The sequence below is a fragment of the Xyrauchen texanus genome, chromosome 21 (genome assembly GCF_025860055.1).
Source record: "Xyrauchen texanus isolate HMW12.3.18 chromosome 21, RBS_HiC_50CHRs, whole genome shotgun sequence".
NCBI lineage: Eukaryota > Metazoa > Chordata > Actinopteri > Cypriniformes > Catostomidae > Xyrauchen > Xyrauchen texanus.
Window position 1 is genome coordinate 23,442,073 of NC_068296.1, and position 20,816 is coordinate 23,462,888.

General features: G+C 40.0%; 1 protein-coding gene across 2 annotated transcripts in view; it reads left to right on the top strand.

The window, feature by feature from the left end:
• Positions 1-20,816, top strand: part of LOC127661662 (C-myc promoter-binding protein-like) — a 40,987-nt gene that overhangs the window by 14,714 nt on the left and 5,457 nt on the right. Inside the window, exons 8-25 of one of the 2 annotated variants that reach the window (XM_052152477.1) lie at positions 69-127; positions 363-507; positions 887-1,062; positions 1,834-1,934; positions 2,761-2,982; positions 5,183-5,328; positions 5,763-5,789; positions 8,881-9,014; positions 10,347-10,479; positions 10,573-10,779; positions 10,913-11,041; positions 11,900-12,044; positions 14,999-15,121; positions 15,972-16,091; positions 16,603-17,528; positions 17,768-17,984; positions 20,338-20,429; positions 20,632-20,807. In XM_052152477.1, coding sequence (XP_052008437.1) covers positions 69-127; positions 363-507; positions 887-1,062; positions 1,834-1,934; positions 2,761-2,982; positions 5,183-5,328; positions 5,763-5,789; positions 8,881-9,014; positions 10,347-10,479; positions 10,573-10,779; positions 10,913-11,041; positions 11,900-12,044; positions 14,999-15,121; positions 15,972-16,091; positions 16,603-17,528; positions 17,768-17,984; positions 20,338-20,429; positions 20,632-20,807 — 3,278 coding nt within the window. The remainder of the gene's footprint in view (positions 1-68; positions 128-362; positions 508-886; positions 1,063-1,833; positions 1,935-2,760; positions 2,983-5,182; positions 5,329-5,762; positions 5,790-8,880; positions 9,015-10,346; positions 10,480-10,572; positions 10,780-10,912; positions 11,042-11,899; positions 12,045-14,998; positions 15,122-15,971; positions 16,092-16,602; positions 17,529-17,767; positions 17,985-20,337; positions 20,430-20,631; positions 20,808-20,816) is intronic. The other variant, XM_052152478.1, reaches the window with a different exon arrangement.

Consider the following 20,816-nt stretch of genomic DNA (forward strand, 5'->3'; position numbering starts at 1 on the left):
GTTCAAATATCTGCCAGCCCTGGCGTCAACTCTCTGCGACTGTGTGTTTGTGTGCTTGTTTTTCTCAGCTGTCTCCACATGATAGTCTGATGCTGAGCCAGCCCGTTTCCTCCCCCCTCCCTCTTAGGTGAGTCAGACACACAGACCACAGATACAAAGACCATATCAGGTGAATGCTGACTATAGTGTGTTGATTGGAAATTATATTTCTGTAGGATCTGGTCCAGTGTTATAACTTTATAACATTCAATTGTTTCCAAAATCTGAGACCCATTGAAAATCTGAGATTTTTTTCCATTTAAACCTGGAAATATTTTTATGTGAATGTGGGTTATTTACATGCCTGTTCACCTTGCCCACAGTGGTGGAAGGCTCTCTACACTGCTTTTAAACCTCGGCCCTAAGAATGCAGTGACTCTGCTGGTGTTGGCCGTGACTGAGCACAAGATCTTGGTGCATTCTCTACGTCCGGCAGTTCTTACCAGCGTTACAGAGGCCCTGGTGTCGGTGAGTAGGAGAAGATTATGTTGAATGGTTGTAAAGTGGGAGTGATGATTAATTTAAGATTATTTCAAGTAATTCTAGTTATTTTGACAAAACATTATCCATGCATTAGCCAGCTTGATATTGTTACTTTTGAGACATATTTAGCTCTTCAGTTTGCAAAAACAATATTCAATACATCCTAGAAATGTATAAATTTGGCTGACAAATGTTTGCACATATGTCAATGATCAACCAATGTAAGATGTAGTGTTAACACAGCACTGGCCCAATAGGTCAAAAATAAAACTTCTGTCAGTTGGCCCAAACCTCTCTCAATCTGGCCATCCTTTTTGTTGAGCCCTGATGTCTTAATATTGTTTTACCTCTTTTGTACCCACAGATGATTTTTCCCTTCCACTGGCCATGCCCTTACATTCCTCTGTGCCCGCTGGCCCTGGCAGATGTTCTAAGCGCTCCATGCCCATTCATTGTAGGGGTGGACTCGCGTTACTTTGATATCTATGAGCCACCAACAGACGTAAGCTGTGTTGACCTGGATACCAACACTATAACCCAGTGAGTGACCTTTTGACCTCTACATACTTCTGAGTTTCCCTGAGAGCCTCTCTTGACCTTTTACCTCTTTCACATAAATTCACAAAATAAATGCAGATTTCAACATAAACTTAATGATTGGTGTCTTCTGTACTGAACAGTTTTTTATTAAGTGTTTTCCTGCAGAAACTCTTGAGTAATGGCAAGTGTTAATTAAGTGAAATTCTTAGTAACAATGATCTTTATCATGATGCAGATGGTTAAAAGATCAGGGTAGAGATATATGACCACTGAGGAATGTTGTAGTAAAAATACGACTCCCAGAATCTACATGTGTTGAACACATGCTCCTGTTTTTTTGGTCTGTTAATATGTACCTAAATGTTTGCAGAGGATTGTAAACAAAACAATAAACCACAAGAGGCCATGCATTCCAGTGATTTTTACAGATTTTTGCTGAAAATAACTGTAACACACAGACTCTCTAATGTATTGTTGCTTTAGCAACAATAGTAATATGATAAAATATACTAATGTTCTATAAGCAGTTACAATTGCAGTTTTAATATTAAATGTGTGGTTACAGGTGTGCGTTTATAATAATTTTACAACAGCTTCAAATGCAGCTCATCCAATCAGAATTAGTCTTTGACCTATTTGCTTAAGAAACCTACCAAAAATTTTAAGGCAGCTTTTAATTCTGTTGTTCATGGGTTTGGACTTTACCACTTTTCCCAAAAACTGTTTACCCTTGCTGTCTCTCTAATGACAAACACGTGTGGCCTATTTCAGCAAAGAAGAGCGCAGAGCCTTGACCTGGAAGATCCTGCCAAGAAAAGCCTGTAAACATCTGATCAACACCCTCAGCAATCTCTACCAGCAACTGGATGAGGGTTAGTGTGTGTTTGTGTGGGTGGGGTGTCACAGTGGTGTCACCAGGAATGTGATTCACTCATTTTCTCTTAGCAGAATTATATTCAAGGCAATATAAGTTCACTTCACTACACAATAAATACAACTCTAAGTGGCCTTGTACTGTCCTTTTGGCACTAACTGTATCATTTTTATTTGCTAACAATGTTTTATGAATGCTTGACAGAGTAAGAGCAAAACAAAACAAAACAAAAAAGTCATCCTTGAGATGTGATGAGATTTAAAGATGGGGCAGTTGGATAGAGGAAGAGCATGGCACAAAGTTGTATTTTTTTGAATGCTGGGGTGTTATTGAGTTATGACTGATACTTAAGATTTGAAGAGTCTTTGAACTAGGCTTATCCCAGGGCTTCAGTGGGTTTTCAGTTCTTCCAAATCTCATGTATAGAATGTACTGACATCAGCATGTCTCTCAAAACTAGGCCTAAACACTGAAATGATGTACTGGGATGCTGTGATAAAAATGATGAATCTCTCTGCACTAAGTGACTGTGTTCCCATATACTGTATTTTATGGAGAACATTATGTGTCCATCTATGTGACTGTTTATTAACAGATAGAGCCTATGATCTCTTTGCTGACCTAGCTGAAGTGATGGGAGTGGGGTTTATTCAATGTGCACATTTCTTAAAATGGGGCCACTATATCTTCATTGTTAAAATGTTCTACTTATGTAATCTGGACATTGTAAATTAGATGTGCATCAGTGCATTTAGCAGTGATCTGGTCTCTTGCGTGACCTCTTTGAACTTTGCTTATATAACTTGAGTGTACATTTTCCGCAGTTTATCAGATGAGTCGTGAGGACGGGCAGATGGAGGCATTCATGACTGAGCGGGAACCTGGTAGTGGTGGGAAGAGTCTGGAGACCTTGGAGCTAGAGATCCAGGAGGCTTTCCTGCGCTTCATGGCAGCCATCTTGAGGGGCTACCGCTCGTACCTGTTGCCAATTACACAAGCTCCTTCAGAGAAAGCAACTGACGCCAGTTCACTCTTCGATCTGCAAGGTGAGCCATGTGCACATCACCAGTGGTTCTCAACTGGTAGGTCGGGACCCAATAGTGGAAAGGTTGTGTGAAATGCTCTTATCCTCGAAAGCCATGATCAAAACTATGCAAGGTACATGTAAAAGAAAATATGACCCAGAATGCATTTACATGCAATGAAGAAAACATGGAGATGTTTACATTACTTTTACTTAATTTACAGTATATAATATGAATAATGTCAATGTTTGATTTCAAGGACATACTGCATTTGTCAACTTTTGTACGATAAACAATTTTGATATTGCGTTGGGTTTCCACTTAATGTCCAATGCAAAATCTTATTTTTTTGCTGGTCTTGCTGGTGGACCAGCATAGCCATTTTGTTTGCCAGTAGTGCCTTTTTAATAAGGCTGGTTGACCATGGGATGCTTGTGTAATCTGCATTGTGTTTGATGATGGAATTATATAAACACTAGACATTTGTGGTAGGGTCGACTCTTCTTTTATTCTCTGATGAAAAAATACATCATTTACACATTGAAATTTTGTGTAATTCTACAATTCTACAAATATATGTGTGTGCGAAATATATTTTCATACCTGTTTGTGGTGACCAGGGCGGGGCCTGGTCTGGCAGAGTGAGTGCAGGAAGAATGGGCTCCACCTGTGTGCCACACCAGTCTTGCGTTCCAGTTAGGGGCAGCAGGAGTATTTGACGAGAGGAGACACCTGCAGACGAGAGAGAGAGATGCACGGAGCTGACTGAGTGCGTGTTGAGGCGACTGCTGAAAAGCAAACCTTCTGTCTATTTGGTTTTGTATTGCTGAAAAGCAGTCTGTTATGTGTGACACTAATTACACACCACAGTACTACACTTTCAAAGTCTCACATGGATTGTCAAGCCTGTCCCAGCTTCCTCCTTTGCCATCATTGAATCGTTACACTGTTATACTTGCTCCATGCTGAAAACCAACATCCAAAACACAGCATACAGTATGCAGGTGACCAGCAATGCTGGTCTTTTCAACAGGGTGGGTCAGAGTGAAGCAAAAACCAGAACCAGAGGGTCCACTGCAATTAATTTGTGGAATGCTGAAGCTCAGCAGCTGCTCAGATTGTACAGATCTGGCCCCATGCCTGTGCAGTCTTGTGCAAATCAGGCTTGAAATTATTGTGCCGATTTTGGTGAAGGCCCATTGGAAATTAGGCATGGCTGACTGGTCCAACAAACTGCAGTGATTAATAGAATGTCTGAAAACACATCTGCAGCCTCTTATATAATCACTGATTTTGAGTCTGTTGCACTCTTTTACTGGGTCTTTTCAAACTGCGCACACTTGCCCAAGACTCTTCATTAGCTGCATTTCCACAGTTTGCCTAAATGAGAGCATGCTGGTGTGTGCCAGGGCCAGTTGCATTCCCCTTGTAACTTCTGGGGCATCATCGTGCCTCCTCAGGGTTTCCTTAGGGGCCAACAGCCAATGGCCTTTGGCCCGCAGATTACCTTTGGCCCAAAGAAGGCCAACTGGGGATTGAAGCGAGGTCAGAGGTTTCAGCACCAAAATACTAATTCCCCAAGTTTTCATATGTAGCTACCAGGTTTCCTCAATAGATCAATGGAGAATGGAGAATTGTCAGTACTGGTTAGTAGACGAAATCAGTGCTGTTCTGAATATTTGGGCTGATGAAAATGTGCAACATCAGATCGATGGTGTCTGCCAAACGAAGACGTGATTAAGTATATTTTGTTGCCAAACTTGTCAATTTGTATATTCAGCGCACAACAGTACATGTTCGGGAACAATTACAATGAAATTGCAGGCACAGTACACGGTACCAGAGTCTGATACCAAAGAATTCGTTTTCTTCTTGCTTGTGAAATGGGTGTGATGTTGACACCAGAGCAGCGTATTCAGGGTGGTTTTAGGGCAACGCTGTGGGGCTATTGACCTGTAGATCGATTTTGTTATTGCGGCTTGTGGCCCGAGGCTAATGTCCCCAGCTGAGCATTTGAAAGCCCTGGTTTGCACTGATCCAATGGTGGAAAAGCAGCTAATGAAGACTTTGATGTAATTCATTACACGCTTTCTAAATCCAGATTAAATGTTTAATTTCAACAGACAATAGTGGCTGTGAATCTAGGATACAAATCATGACTGCAATCACATTTTCTCTGCTTGATGTCCTTGACTTTAAATATGGATTTTGTTTTTTGCAGGCTTTTTGAAGAGTCGTGACCGATCCCATCAAAAGTTTTACTCCCTAATGACCAAGACTCAGATGTTTATTCGTTTCATCGAAGAGTGCTCTTTTGTCAGCGATAAGGACGCAAGCCTGGCTTTCTTCGATGATTGCGTTGACAAGGTATCAAACCTTTTGATCTGTAGGTATATTTAGTTCCTGCTAAGAAATACACATCATCCCTTTATCTTGAATAGAACTGCTTCTAATCAGGTTCATTACAGACTGTTTTTAGAAGGCTCATGAATAGTTACCAATTTAAACTACACTCTAGGCTCTTTACTAAAAGTAAGATATGGGCAACTATGTGAAAAATACAAAGGGTTCAATGGAGCACACCCTACATGAATTATTAAAACAGTAAGGGGAAATTATGTAATTATTAGCTGTGCTGGTATGATCCCTTGGGCTTGCTTATGTCATGTAATTATTTTTCTGTGAGTATTGTTCTCTTGTTCACTTCGGCTTTTCTCCTAATCATTTCTTTTGTCTTTTCTTCTAAGTAATATGCTTTCTTCCCTATTTCTCTTTCTTTGCTTTACTGCTTGCTTGGAAAGCTATTCAGCACAGAGAAAGGAGGGAAGGTAAGCTGCATATGTGGCTCTTTTAACTTCAGATATAGGATATGTGTAGGGAAACCAAACACAACACAATCACCCAGAATAATTTACCTTTGGTAATAAAAATGTCCTTCACATTTCTGCATATCTGGAATGGCCTTGATCAACCAATTATGAAAGGTCTTGCAGGGTGAGCACAGTATTAAATTCACAGACTCAAATCAAACTTTGTTTTGTAGATAGATTCAGTGTTGGGTGTTCCATTGACTTTTGTTTTTTGTAAACTTTACATTTTTAAAGAAATATAAGAGTGTTAAAGTTTGAAAATCTGCCTTTGACATACCACGTGTAGCATGTAAAATGTAACCAACTTTTCTTTCTTTCTGGAAATGCAAATCTATTATTTGTAACTGAATATTTGTTTGAACGCGTTACATTTTCTTGATCGCTATTAATGCATTTACCATTAATACTGTATAAACCAACATTTAAACACTGGTTGGAAGGAAGGAATCTTGCACACATAATACATTTTTCAGTGCTTTTATGCCAGTCTCCCAATTGTGTTCTCCCATCTCAGGATGCTCCAGACTGCACAGGGATCTAAAGTGATATTTAAAAAAAAGTGCTGACAAATATACTCTGAGCTGGCTGTATTGTGCGTTTGTAGTACATTTATACCTGTCTTGACAGCACTGAGATGGAAGGAACAGACAATTTATTCTTATTTAGAGAAACAGTAGTCATCTCTTACCTTTCCTCCCCACAAGTTTTTGTTGTGCAGTGAAGACAAATGCACACAGCTCTCTGAGGGACACTTTCAATTATACTACTATCTTGCTCTGGCCTTCCCTTGTGTAAGGACTTTGGAGGACAGTTCTTTAGCGGTGTAGCGGTAATAAAAAAGACAGCATGAGTTGATTTAAACTGGCGTGGGTTTGTGAGTTGTGTTCACACTGGAGACAATAAAGGAAGAAGGACAGAGCATGTTCCACTGTAGCCTGGCTGAACTGATTTGGCTAGTTCAGAAAGAGAGGGTATTTCTCAATGCTAAGAAAGCAAAGAACAAACTTGTATTTGTATGAAGACCAGTCTTGCCAAGCTGCCTTGGAAGAATGTACTCAGAAGGACAGGAGGACATACAATGCATCTATTGCAAGCTTTGAAAAGGCTAAGATCTTCCTGTTGCACAGTTACCTGTCTCAGAAAATCTTTAGCCAGAGAGAGAACTTCTGGCATTACGACCAGTTACAGCATTATTATCATAAAATCAGTGATGTTTTTCAGGACTATTGACACATTGAAAGAATAAAATTTGTTAACAATCATTTCTTCCATGAGTTTATTACTTTCTTAAAATGATGCCCATCAAAACAACAAATATTGATGGAAAATGACGTCAGACTTTCACGAGATTACAGTGGGAAAATCTTGAGGGAAAACGATACGATAAATGACCTTTGTCTGCCAACGTAGTGCCACTGTGGGACTTCAAATGGGTTCTTGCCCACAAGTCACCATCTGATGCATCCTGGATATTCAGTATGATCGAGAGTATATCCTTGTAATTTTATGCATTCTCTGTACTTACGTTCTTGAATATTGGAATTTAACTTCAGCAGTGGATGATGACGTCGAGTGATGTCCACGAGAAAGCAAGAACAAAAAAGAATGCACATTGACTAAAAATTATCCTCCCTGCCCAGTAATTGGCGATATGCACAAATAATGTGAATCACCAAAAACAAAAGAAGATGAATATGAAAGTGGGGATTTGTAGTAAAAAAAGTATTGATCTGTTTTTCGCCCACACCTATCATATCACTTCTGAACATATGGATTTAACCACTGGAGTCTTATGAATAATTTTTTTCTCTTTGGAGCTTCAAAGTTCTGGCCACCATTCACTTGTATGGAGCCACAGAGCTGAGATATTCTTCTAAAAATCTTTGTTTGAGTTCAGCAGAAGAAAGAAAGTCATACACACCTGGGATGGTATAAGGGTGAAAAAATTATGAGCTATCCCTTTAATGTGTATCTAGTAAGCTTAGAAAGACATTCAAAAACGTTGTTGCTGAGAATGCTTTATAGAGGCCTAAATAGATTTTCCCACTATCTACACATAAAATTCATGCTTTATTTGATAGTTTGCCTCATTTCCAATGTAGTTCATTGGCATGGGCTTTAGAATGCATTTACAGTCCAATTACAGGACTTATAGACAGATTTGTCTGAAGGCTAAATGCACATTGGCTCCTCCAAGCCCTGGCTTACCCATATACTGCACTGGAACAATTTACTTCCCTCGAGCAACACAATATTACACGTTAAGTCCAGGTCACTGCACTTGTGGTGTGTCTGTGGCAGATGGGGGAGGATCAGATGGAAGCTTGGAGGATCAGAGCTTCTTGGTACAGATGTGAGATCAGTGGACCACAGTGATGAGGGAGATTAATGTGCTGATTTACCTAAAACCTGTGCTCCATCTGATCTGAGGTCAGATGATCTGCGCTTAAGGTCTCTTTGTCAACTGCAGCATGTCCAAACAGTAGAAAATCCCTTTGGCACAGTTTAATGGCAGGGTCAGACATGTGTGCATTTCCTGCATCAGTTCTCATTTCTGACCAAAATTTGTCTTGCATTTGCCATTAATAATGTTTTCATTATCTGTCACTACCTGGCTGGGCTATTAGAAAAGAATTTGACCATGCCAAGAGAACCATGGGGAAAGGGTGTCTAATGCCCTGAGGACTCTAAGAGCTATTTTCAATGTATACAGTATAATAGGCATGTGTGTACAGCTCCTTTCTACTTGAATGGGAAAAGACAGAAATCTCCAAAAATGTTTGTCAAGATTACAATTCAATAGCATATTTCAAATCAGCAGCAATGTCTGACAGCAATGATATCCTACATTTTGCATCTTTAGCTCAGATCAAGCTTAAAAAACTGTACTTTTACATACTACTACATACTAGACTAGTTTAACTAATACGCATGTCGTTCAAAGACTTTTTTCAATAATGAGACTGTAGGCTCACATTGGCACCTACCATTTTATGTTTGTAAAAAATATAAGACAGTTTGTCGCTGATATAGAGTGTGTTTACTCTAGGTGGACAGTGAGAAGCCGGAGGACACGAGGCTTATTGAACTTGACAAATCTCACCGCAGTGAGCACACGGTCTACATCACCCCTCCAGATCTGCCAGCGCTGCCTGAGGTAGAGGAGCTGCCTGTGGTTTATAGGTACGGCAAACTCAAACAGACATGTACTGGATTCTGACACACAAATTTCCATGCATACTCCTACACAATACACAACAGTACATCACACCATAGACAGCATTGTAGTGACACCATAAGTATATAGTACATACAGTATAATCCCCTATAAAAACCTCTCACAGTATGCAAAGTCTAGAATAAACCTTTCTAAAGATCCAGAGTGTACAGAATAGACCCTCCTCAGAGAGCATGTGATTAAACTAAGTGAATCTGTTATTAACGTAATGGTGTTTCTTGACATTGAAGCTTAAGATTGTTAAATTTCCCACACAGAATTTGCCACAGGTTTCAGCAGAATTTGAACGCCTGTCATTTTTTAAAATGTTTCATTTCTAAATTCCCTTGGATGTTTGTGTATTAAATATTTTGGTTGATTTGATAATGCTTTTAGCTACCAAATAAGAATGGACCCTGTTGAAAAGACTACAGTTGCTGGTCAACAGCATATGTTGTGTTGTGTTCTTAGTCTCAGCCTCAGATGGCACCCCCACAGACTGCCCACAGTCCATGCTCTAACCATGCTCTGCTGTCTTAGTTGAACCACCAACCCTGCGATTAGTGGCCGACCCGCTCTACCATCTGAGCCACAGCGTCCCATGAATGTGCAGGGGATGAATTTATCTGGAGCTTTACCGTAATGAGCTAACATGTGTGACAATACATTTGAGTGCAGCTTACCTATCGAGAAGATATTCAGCATGTTTGGCACCTCATTCAAACCCCAAAAATTCCCTCTTAAGTCCTCCACCTTGTACATACAACGCCAATGTTCATTCTGGTTTTACTCCTTTCTCTGTCTCTGTCTTTTTTATCAAGTCTTTGAATTTTGGCGAAAATAAATATATTTTCCTATGTACACGTCTGCCATGGATGTTCATATTCTACCGGCTTATAGGTTGAGCTAGAGAGGGATGGGTGGAGCTGAGCTCCAATGTTTTGATAGTACCTGGGAGGTTCAATGTTTATATTTTTTGGATGTAAACCGACTTACTTGTAGTTGGTAATGAGCAACGAACTGGGATAGTAAAACATATTTTGACATAAAAAAGTTGCATACTTCACCTTTAAAATGTGTGTTGAAAATAAAAACCTTTTAAATAAAAAGAATGCAGATTCTATTTGGGCCTAGTTTATTTTTATGTGGCATGTTCAGAGTACTTGAAAGAACAAAATGTCCTATTACCAGGTTTGTTTTTCTTTCATATATTGCTCAACTGCAAGCAAACATTGGTAGAACAATGAAACAAAGCAAGGACAAAAAGTTCTTATATCACACTGTTGTTTGCAATGAAGCTACATTGGGTTTCCGGTACTGAACGCCCAACTCTGCGAGCTCCAGGACGGTTCCAGAGTCCCCAAGGCATCTTCAGCTGTGAGACACATCAGTCCGATCAGCCCAGCTGCCATTTTCAGACGCTCCCAACAGGTTACTAATCTTGTCCAAATCACACCCATGACTTGTCAAATCTCTCCCCTACCTCTCTAATTCCCCGTCCTTTCTCTGATCTGGTTTCCATAGGAAATCAAATCCGCCCAGAGAATAGCAAAGACATACTCCTCCATTCCTCAGATGTGGTCCAAGTGTCTGCTCAGGCACTGCCATGGTCTGTGGTTCATCTGCCTACCTGCGTATGTCAGCGCTTGCCACTCTAAGGTGCGGGCACTGCATACTGCCTACGATGTGCTGAGAAAGATGCAGGACAAAAAGTTGCAGCCCCCTGATGAGGTAGAGTCAACTAATAGAGTTCATTGATTGGTTTTGGTAATTAACGAGAACAGTTTGTACTGCACCCAGCCAGTGGAAATTGTTGTCTGTGTTTTGGTTTTGTATGTAATGTTTTGTTTCTGCTCTACTGTAGGTGTGTTACCGGGTCCTAATGCAGCTGTGTGGGCAGTATGGACAGCCTGTTCTGGCTGTTCGGGTTCTTTTTGAGATGAAGAAAGCTGGAGTGCATCCAAATGCCATTACATATGGATACTACAACAGGGTGAGTGCTGGAGACACAGAAATCGAAATCCTTCTAGATAAATATGCATAGACAGAGCAGTCCTAAGGCTCAATTGCAATTGATTCTGTCTCAATGGGTGTTATGGGCACATATAGCGATTTTGGATTGTTGTTCGTTGTGGGCATTCTAATTCTTACCATACAACTGGTCATAGTGTTTAACAAACTGAGAGAATCATGAACTGTACGTTTTGACAGAAAAATAAGATGTCATTCTAATTTAACAAGGAATCAGTTGTCTTGTTGCTAAAAATTTACATTCTAGAGGCGAAAGCATTTGTTTATAAATTGCATCAGCACAGAATAAACAAGATTAACGCATTTGCATAGATGCATTTTTCTTTATTACATTACTGGACATGCCCACATTGCAAGGCCTATGGTTTCTGCTGCACATTTCACTTCAAACTGCCAACTCTCATTGAAAATTAATGATTTTGGGTCACTTTGTTGCTGCAAATCACTGTTAGTGCTCCAACTGTTTTCATGAGTAGGTGTTTTGTTCTCATGCTTAAGGGCCTCAAGCTGGCAGAGGATCTGGTTTGTGACATTGTTTCTCATGCCTAATATCATTTGACAAAAGCAAAGACTAGCAATCATTTCACTAGGCACCCTCTTCATTGCAAGAAGTCCAATAATACCAAGAGGACACTCAGAGAGAGAAATAAGTCTGGGCAGAATGCTGTTCCAATTCTATCAAAGTAATTACAGCTAGTCCTTGAGAGAGAGAGCAATCTTCTTAAGATAATAAGAGGCGTTGCACTGTAGAAATTATTGTGTTAATCTAAATGTGTGCGCATGTGTGTGTCTGTGTCTCAATGTATTCTTCTTTCCCCAGGCGGTGCTAGAGAGCACATGGCCTTCCTCCACCAGAGGGGGTTACTTCCTGTGGGGAAAACTGAGAAATGTGCTCCGGGGTGTGGTGCTGTTTAAACAAGTATGGAGGAGTCAGACCACCCACCCGAAAGACACCCATATGTCTGGTAAATCCAAACCACCGCCTTTCACACAAGTGGACTCATTCTTTAAATTGACTGTAAAATTAAAGATTTATTTGAGGAATTCTACACATGATTATGCTGACTTCTAAGATGCCTTCTTTTGGTGAATTATAAGGCAGCAATGCATGTACCCTTTGCTAAGAAGGCAATGGCTTTCAAAAAGACAAAGGTACAATAATGGTTACTTACCTTCTTTCACGAGAGTATGAACTACAATGCCATGAAGCATTGTGAATTACATTATCGAATAAAAAACAAAATACATTTTTATAAAATATAAAACTATTGATTTTATGTTGTTGATTATAAATATAGGAACAGTATATTTTAAGTTAACTGATAAATATTCCGATATATACAAATATATTAGTAGCTTGAGGGTGCAGGAAGACTCGATTGCATCATTCACAGAGTGTCATAGAAGTGGTGGTCACTGCTGGATTGTTTTGTGGACTTTGTGGGCCACAGATCTCTAATTGGTGGATCTCTCTTCAGGATTATGGGTAGTGTAGCTGTCTATTAAGAATTCCACAATTAAAGACAATTTGAACAATGAAGTTGAAATAATGCAGATTGGGACCTGGTAGCTCAGTGAGTATTGACGCTGACTACCACCCCTGGAGTAGCGAGTTCAATTCCTGGGTGTACTGAGTGACTCCAGCCAGTTCTCCTAATCAACCAAATTGCTCCGGTTGCTAGGGAGGGTAGAGTCACATAGGGTAACCTCCTCGAGGTCATGATTAGGTGTTCTTGCTCTTAATGTGGTAAGTTGTGTGTGGTTTGCGGAGAATAGCATGAGCCTCCACATGCGGAGTCTCTGCGGTGTCATGCACAACAAACCACGTAATAAGATGTGTGGATTGACGTTCTAAGAAGTGGAGGCAACTGAGACTTGTCCTCCACCACCCAGATTGAGGTGAGCGCCACCACAAGGACCTAATAAGTAGTGGGAATTGGGCTTTCCAAATTGGGAGAAAAGGGATAAAAAAAAATTATAATAAAAAATGCAGACTGTTTCAATAAAGGCATATTCCATCAATGAACAACCTCAAAGTTCAAAGTATGTCTGTCTTTAAATTGTATTAAAGTTATCAGTAAAAATTCATTAGTCAATGGAAAAAATTAAAGGGATTTTTTCTTCCAGGACCTGTACTATTGCGCTCTATTGAAAGCAATTGAGACAAGTGTCCCATACACTTAACATGAACACTATTTTTATGATGCACAGAGTTGCTGCCAATGAAGAATGTTCTAAATTGTTACTTATGGGGTCCCATTTAAGCAGGAATGTTGACTTAACATGTTCTTACACTAAACAAAGCTAATCGCAGCACAACGAATAGAACAGAACACAGGTGCTGCGTTTGTAAAAGGTATTTTTAGCTTAACACGGCATCTAAAAAATGTGGCGCTCTAACACAACAGAAAAACACTTGAAAAACAGTGCAGAAGGGTGCAAAAAATCCCTTAGATGTTGGCAAAAGACAGCAAGGCAACTCACTAGATTTTTGAACAGCAATATTATTAGGCAAAGGACAGAAAGTTCGGACCAGTTCCCTAATAGCTACATAAATTGCTTCTGCAAAGTAATAATAATTCTGAGTCCTTATTCCTCAGCAGGCCTTTTAGTTTCTATTTAAAACAGCCAGTTATATGAGTTTAGATTTGCTTCAGTGTAATGATATGCCCTGTGATTTCACAGGCCAGACTCATCTATAGGGGACCACAAACTCAATATAATTTCCCACTGTTAGAAGAACTTTTCACCATTTCACACAGTGGTAGGGTTGCCTGTCCAGAGTTTAGTCCCTCATGGAGGCACAATCTCCCAGATATCTCCCTCCTCCTCCTCACACAGAGCTGATCCAGCCTGCTGAACCAGAGTGGATTTTATAGGTCCAATTAAGATGAGAGCAGGATAGCTGCCTCCTCAGCCACCACAGTTCACAGTCCTCTCTTGATGTAATCTCCTTTCCCACACATCCCCCTGTAAACAGCATAGTACGAGAAGTGCACAAGGGGCTTTTGTAATTAAAACAAGCTGCCTCAACTTACCCCTCTAAAAACTATAGCTTTGTTGTGCAGACTGAATTAATCTTGCACATAAGGGACTAAAGTTCTGATTGGCTGATGCATTTGGTGATTGCTTTTCTTGGTTTGTTGTTCCTTTTGTAATATGATGCATTCTGTTTGTTTAGAGCTTGTCATCTAAAATTCATATTGCAAAGCAGTGGTTGCAGGCCTGTTCTGATAGGGTCGTGGACAGCAGGAAAGCACAATGCTAAATACAGCTAATTAAATGCAACTACCCATATAATCGTGCATTGTTAGAATAACAAGACAAATAGGCTGATGAAATTTTGTCAGTGTCAACGGTTGTGTCCTATCAAGCTCTATTTTCCCCAAACTCAAATTAAAACCCAAATTATGCAGACACTTTATATGAATAGATGCCCTCACCCTCAAACCATGAAACAATTGTTTATCCATTTATGAAATACATTTCTTAGCAATTTTGTCATGCTTCATCAAATTATGTCATATTTACATTTATGCATTTGGCAGACACTATTATCTAAAGCTACTTTGTGCATTCAAACTATTTATACTAAACATTTAATCAGCATTTGTGCTCCATGGGATTCAAATAAACAACCTTGCCATTGTTAGGATTATGCTCTACCAGCTGAGCTAAAGGGACACGAATTATGTTTCTATAATTATTGTTGAACCTATGCCGTTTTTTCAGGACATGTTTGTTTACATTTATACAATAAACAATTTTGATACTATTTTGGGTCACCACTTCATGTACAGTACATCTGGGTCCTGAAGTAAAGGGAGTTGAGAAGAACTGTTGTAGTCTGTGGTTGTTTTGAAACATGTTACTTATTAGTTCTCATGCTAACAGTTTTTAATACTGTTCTCTCGAGCAGATGCCAGTGATCTCGACAATGTCAGCCATGGCAGTCTGGACAGCGCTAATGATTCAGCGGAGCGAGTTTCGATTGATACAGACTTTACAAAAATGGATTCTAGTGATGACAGATCCAGCACAGGTACCTGGTCTGCTTTCACTCTCTCTCTTTCCTCTCTTCTATCATCATTCTGTGCTCCCTCTCCTTCAATCTCATCAGAAGTCTCTCCGAGAGCCATTATTTTTCACAGTGGGAGTGAAAAGATATCTCTCCTTCATGAAGCAGTTTTTCAATCTTTTCTCTTTTTCAAGCACACACATTAGACACACATCTGGTTCTGTGAATATGCTGGAAAATGTCATTAGAGAGAAAGGGAGCAGAGTAGAAAGGGTTTCTGTATGTATGCATGGCACTTTGAAGTATTCTAATGCTATAGGCGTTGATGCACATTGAGGAGATCTGAGACATGTAATGTATGGATTTGACAGAAGAGACTCAGACTTACTCAGGTTTTGCATGCATTGGTACAGCAGAGGTCTGTCTGGAAGAGAGAGAGAGAGAGAGAAAGAGAGAGAGAGAGAGGCGAGAAAGGACAGAAGGAATGAGTAATGGTGTTATTTTAGCTCCCCTCTGGAGGCAGTACTATGATGCTAAAATTATGCCCCATTAGCTTTCTCAGTATGACTCGAAAGCAGCCGCCCTGTGAGTGTGTGTCTGTCAGTTTGTTTCTACACTGTTAAGTGAGAGTATACAGTACTTTCTTAATATTATCTTGTGTTAGGATATGCTACGATTAAATAGGTTTGAAGCAGTTCTCCTAAGTTGCCCAGTTGCATCAAGTCACAGAACAACTTTCTAAAATTCTCCATTCGAGTAGCCCTGCAAAGTCTTGTGCTTGTAGGTTTTGCACAAATTCTCTTAGCTTGTTTTGTTCTGAATTGCACACAAAGATTCCTCTAAGTGTTTGTTTGAAAGTATGGGTTTGTTCCAGGTGGTCAGTCTGATCAGGGTTACGACTCTCTGTCGAAGGATGAGGTGAGGTTAGGAGGAGGTGAGGAGCACAAATCCTCTCCAGACTTGAAGGAGAAGAAAGAGAGAAACTCTCGCTCATGTAAGTAACACATAATGTGCCATTCCCTAAACATAGATGGCATCTTGACAATGACAAACTACCATACTAAAAAATGCAAAATAAATGCATACATTTTCTACGATGGTAATGGATGTCACTTGCTTAGTTAAAATACAAAAAGGTTTATGTGACACCATTGTAGAATAATCATAATTTTAATAGTAAATTTTTGCATGCCACATAATCTGTCACATACTAATGTTTTGTTAAATAGTAGGCATTATACAGAATATACTGTGCAGTATGCAGTACAATAGTATTCGATTCTAAACACGTGTATGTGAGGTTCTGACTTTTGCACTGAACACCTCTTTGCTTCCACCAAGTGTTAAAGTGTGGTACTGCAAGTTATTTAACAGCTTTTTCTATTTGCATTTTTTTTATTTTTTTTATGTATGACACTTATGGAAAAAAACCCACATATGACTCCTTTTCTCAACTGCATATTTTAACAAATTGTATTTCTTGTCATTTTTATGGCAATCTTCAGTGTCTCAGACTGTGCTTGCAAAAAAAGAAGAATCATCCCTTGTGCTTGGGTTTAATCCATCCACAACCAATGAGGAAACCAGTAATGACTTCTCTGGAGCCTTCCCAAAAACAAGAAGGCCAAACTCCCTGGATATTTTTGGAGAAAAGCTTGTAAGGCCCAGCACACTGGACATAACCCCAGATAAGACAGTGGGAGAGCTCAGCACAGAATCCATTGCAGTATTTGAGCAGACATCACTGTCGATCAAAAGGGAAGCTGTGGGGGGCGTTGTAAGCCCACCTAAACTTGCTGTGGCAAGGACTGTAAGCAGCATGGTTGCCATGGAGAAGAGTGTTGCCATGGAGAGAGAACATTATGGCATCGAGAGGAGCATGAGCTGCAGTGATGCTCTTGGCCGGGTGGTTAAGAGGACGGGTATTGAATCAGGGTTTGATCCTCTCTCCCTGATGGCTGCTGAGACTGAGACCTCAAGTGAGGGTGATAATGCAGATACCCCCACCGCACGCCAAGACCTGGCTGAAGAGATTCACCACTACATGAACAACCTGAGTAGCCCGTTGAGCCAGCGTTCTCTCAGTGTGGACTTGAGGGGGCTTCAGACCCCATCTCCACATAGCTCTCCTCAAATGTCAGCAGTGGTCAGCTCCCCCAGCAACTCCCACCTTCAACCTCAGTCACGAACCAGACTGTTTTCCTCGCCCTCCCTCCCACAGGGCCGTGCACAAAGGGTTAGGGAACAGCGGCCCAACTCCTTGGCCTCTCCACCCTCACCTGCTCATTCCACTTCTTCTTTCTCCATGGACTCTCTGCTCACACCGACCTTTGACGTGTTCAAGAGCAGCTTTCTATTTGCTGGGAAGGGCGTCGCTGAGAAAGCCAGTCGTCTATATTCACGACTTTCCTCCCAAACCTCCATTGCACAGGTAAATATGATTACCAGTGCTTACACCTAGTATTAATGGGATAGTTCACCCAAAATGAACATTCGACATAATTTACTCACCCTCATGTTGTTCCTAAACCTGCATGACTTCCTTTCTTCAAAAGGAAATGTTTGGCAGAATGTAATCCTCAGTCACCATTCTCTTTCATTTTATAATTTTTCACATTATGAGATTAAAAACATTAAAAACATGACTCTCACTCTACTCTTGTACACCAGGATTTGAACTCTGACCGGGTCAGTGTGTCCTCGCTGGGGTCATGCGACCCTGATTGCTCCTCTCTGATTGAGAGTGATTCCTGTGTAGACCCCGACGGGCTCTCCTCCCCTCTGCGGGACGGCGCTCAACCCATCACACGGCCCAAGAGGAGCCCTCACAGGAGTCTTGAAAGTCCTTCTGCACCATCACGACTCTTCCACCAGTCCTCCCTCACTGGTTCGTGTGTTCCATTCAGTCTTTGCTATACTCATGAAATAATCTAAATGTCAAGACACTCATCTTAGTTTTTATTCTATCCCTTTTCAACATCCTATATATATATATATATTCTAGATTTATCCTGTCCACTTTCAGACAGTGTATGTTACATTCATTAAAGGGATAGTTACCCAAAATTAAAAATTCTCTCATCATTTACTCACCCTCATGCCATCCCAGATGTGTGACTTTTTTTTTTCAGCAGAACACAAACAAAGATTTTTAGAAGAATATCTTATAAACAAGCTTTGTTGGTCCATATAATTCAAGTGAATGGAGACCAAAACTTTGAACTTAAAACTTGAAAGGTAATCAATGTGACTCCAGTGGTTTAATCCATGTCTTCTGAAGCGATCTAATCAGTTTTGGGTGAAAACAGACCAAAATATAACTTTTTTCACTGTTCAACTTGACATTTCAGTCTCTAGGCTTGGTCATGATTTCAAGCTTGATTACACTTCATGGTGCTTGACGCATGAGGCAGAGAGCTGAATGGCGCTAGGAAGTGTAATTGCGCTTTAAATGATGATTGCCAAGGAGACTGCTGATGTCAAGATTGATAGCAAAAAAGGAGTTATTTTTTGGTCTGTTCTTACCTTATTGGATTAGTTTAGAGTGTATGGATTAAACCACCAGAGTCTGATGGATTACTTTTATGCTGCCTTTATGTGCTTTTTGGAGCTTCAAAGTTCTGGCCACAATTAATTTGTGTCGTATGGACCTCCAGAGCTGAGATATTCTTTTAAAACCCTGTTTTGTGTTCTGCAGAAGAAAGAAAGACATACACATCCGGGATGACATGAAGGTGAGTAAATTATGAGATCTTTTTTTGGGGGGGATAAACTATTCCTTAAAAATGGTATATTAAAGGCACTCTAAATGTTATTACTATGATTAAAATAAGTATGTCCATACAACCTGATGGGTATCACTGAAATACGCATCCTGAGAATTACACCTGTATCTTGGTTTAAAAAAAGGAAAAACAAAAACATCCTTTTTTTTTTGTTCAGACACATTCTCTTCATGTGAATCAATTTTGGTGTGATGGTTTTGGAGGGTGGGATTTGAAGAGACATTGTAAAGTTACTAAAATTACTGAAGTTAGCTGAAATCAGGTACAGGACCTTTAATATTGATAAATAACATTTTAAATTTAAGTAGCTCCTTCTGTTTTTGCAAATCTCAAAGATTTCCCCTGAATAGCATGTCTGAATAGACAAAAAATAGATGATCGATTTGCTAGAATATTACATATGATTTTTTTTCCTTGAGTAATGCTTTGTATATTCCAGTCTTTTGTTAAAGGTGCCATTAGTCATTTGTTTCTTTCTTTTGGATCACCACAATTACAATATCACATGAAATGGGTGTCCTCAGAAATCACACTTATTTCTTTGACAGCCATAGTCACTGTAAATGGCAAAAAAGTTTCTTTTTTTTTAAAGCAGAAACGCTCTCTGACTGTAAATCATTGTGCACGTTTGGGTTTGCTGACATGTTGGGATTTTGAAGAAAGTGTGTGAGGTTGAAGCAGTGTGTTTGGTCTATTGCGCTAGCTAAGGGGCTGTTCATACCGGATGTTTCTTGCATTAACAAAAACGAAACCGAGTGCAACATAATGGGACAAAAAGTTAAACAGTTTTTTACTGTTCATGCTGTGAGATGCTACAAAAAGACATGTTACAATGGTTAATTAAATCTGTCTAGTGCATGTTTACCTTTTGACAATCAATTAAAAAATTAAACGGAAATCAAGTCTGGAGGAAAATCGCACCTTGGGATTACAGGGACAAATTGTTGCAAAATAGGGGAAGCAACGAAAAAGGGAAAAAAATATGTATAAGTACATGTAAAAGACATATAATTCACAAGACAAATGCAAATTCTAGAATTGTAATTTGGGGCTGCAGGTAGGTGTATGCAGTATGGAGTGCTGTTTGTCATTTTTGAGGCTGGTCATTGTTTGTCCTCCAGCAGCTGCAGAAGTAGGCCAGCAGACAGAGCTGTGAGTGTGTCTGGCTCTGCAGTAATGGGGTCCGAGAGGGGCTCTTTATTCATGCAGACAGTATTGTGCTGGAGTGCCTCCCAATCAATCACATCAGTATACACACTCTTATCCTAGACTTCAGTAGAGCATCTCTCCTCATTCAGAGCCATCGCAATTAGCATTCATAATCCCTGCCGGCAATCATCTTGAAATGTAACTTGTTTTTGGAGAGAATTATCTCTGAGGAAAACAAGTAAAGTCTCTGTTTTCAAAGCACATTTTGATGCAGAGAGTGACTTTGTTCTGTCTTCTGACCTTTAGGTTCATCACTGACAGTTGTGAAAGCGCTACAGACCCCAGACGCGTGTTCTGATTCCAACCTCGCTCAGTCAATGCAGAATTATGCTATTGAAGTAAGTTTATTACATTCTGTTTGAAATCTGAGAGAACAAGCTTTCTTAAGATTAATGATTTATATTTGCCTTTCAATTTTGTCCAAATCACACAAAAAAAATTATAATAAGTGATATTGGTCTAAGCTGGTGTGTGTAATGTGTTTAAATCCTTGTGTAGTAGGAGATATTAAGGCTAATTTGAAATTGTCTGCCTTGCCAGGTACGTATGTCCAGTTGTTCACGCTGTAACACCTGTGAGTGTCTGGTGTATGATGAAGAGATTATGGCTGGGTGGACAGCTGATGACTCCAACCTCAACAGCACGTGCCCATTTTGTGGCTCCCCATTTCTGCCCCTGCTCAATGTGGACATCAGAAACTTGGGTGACCAGGACAGGTAATTGTG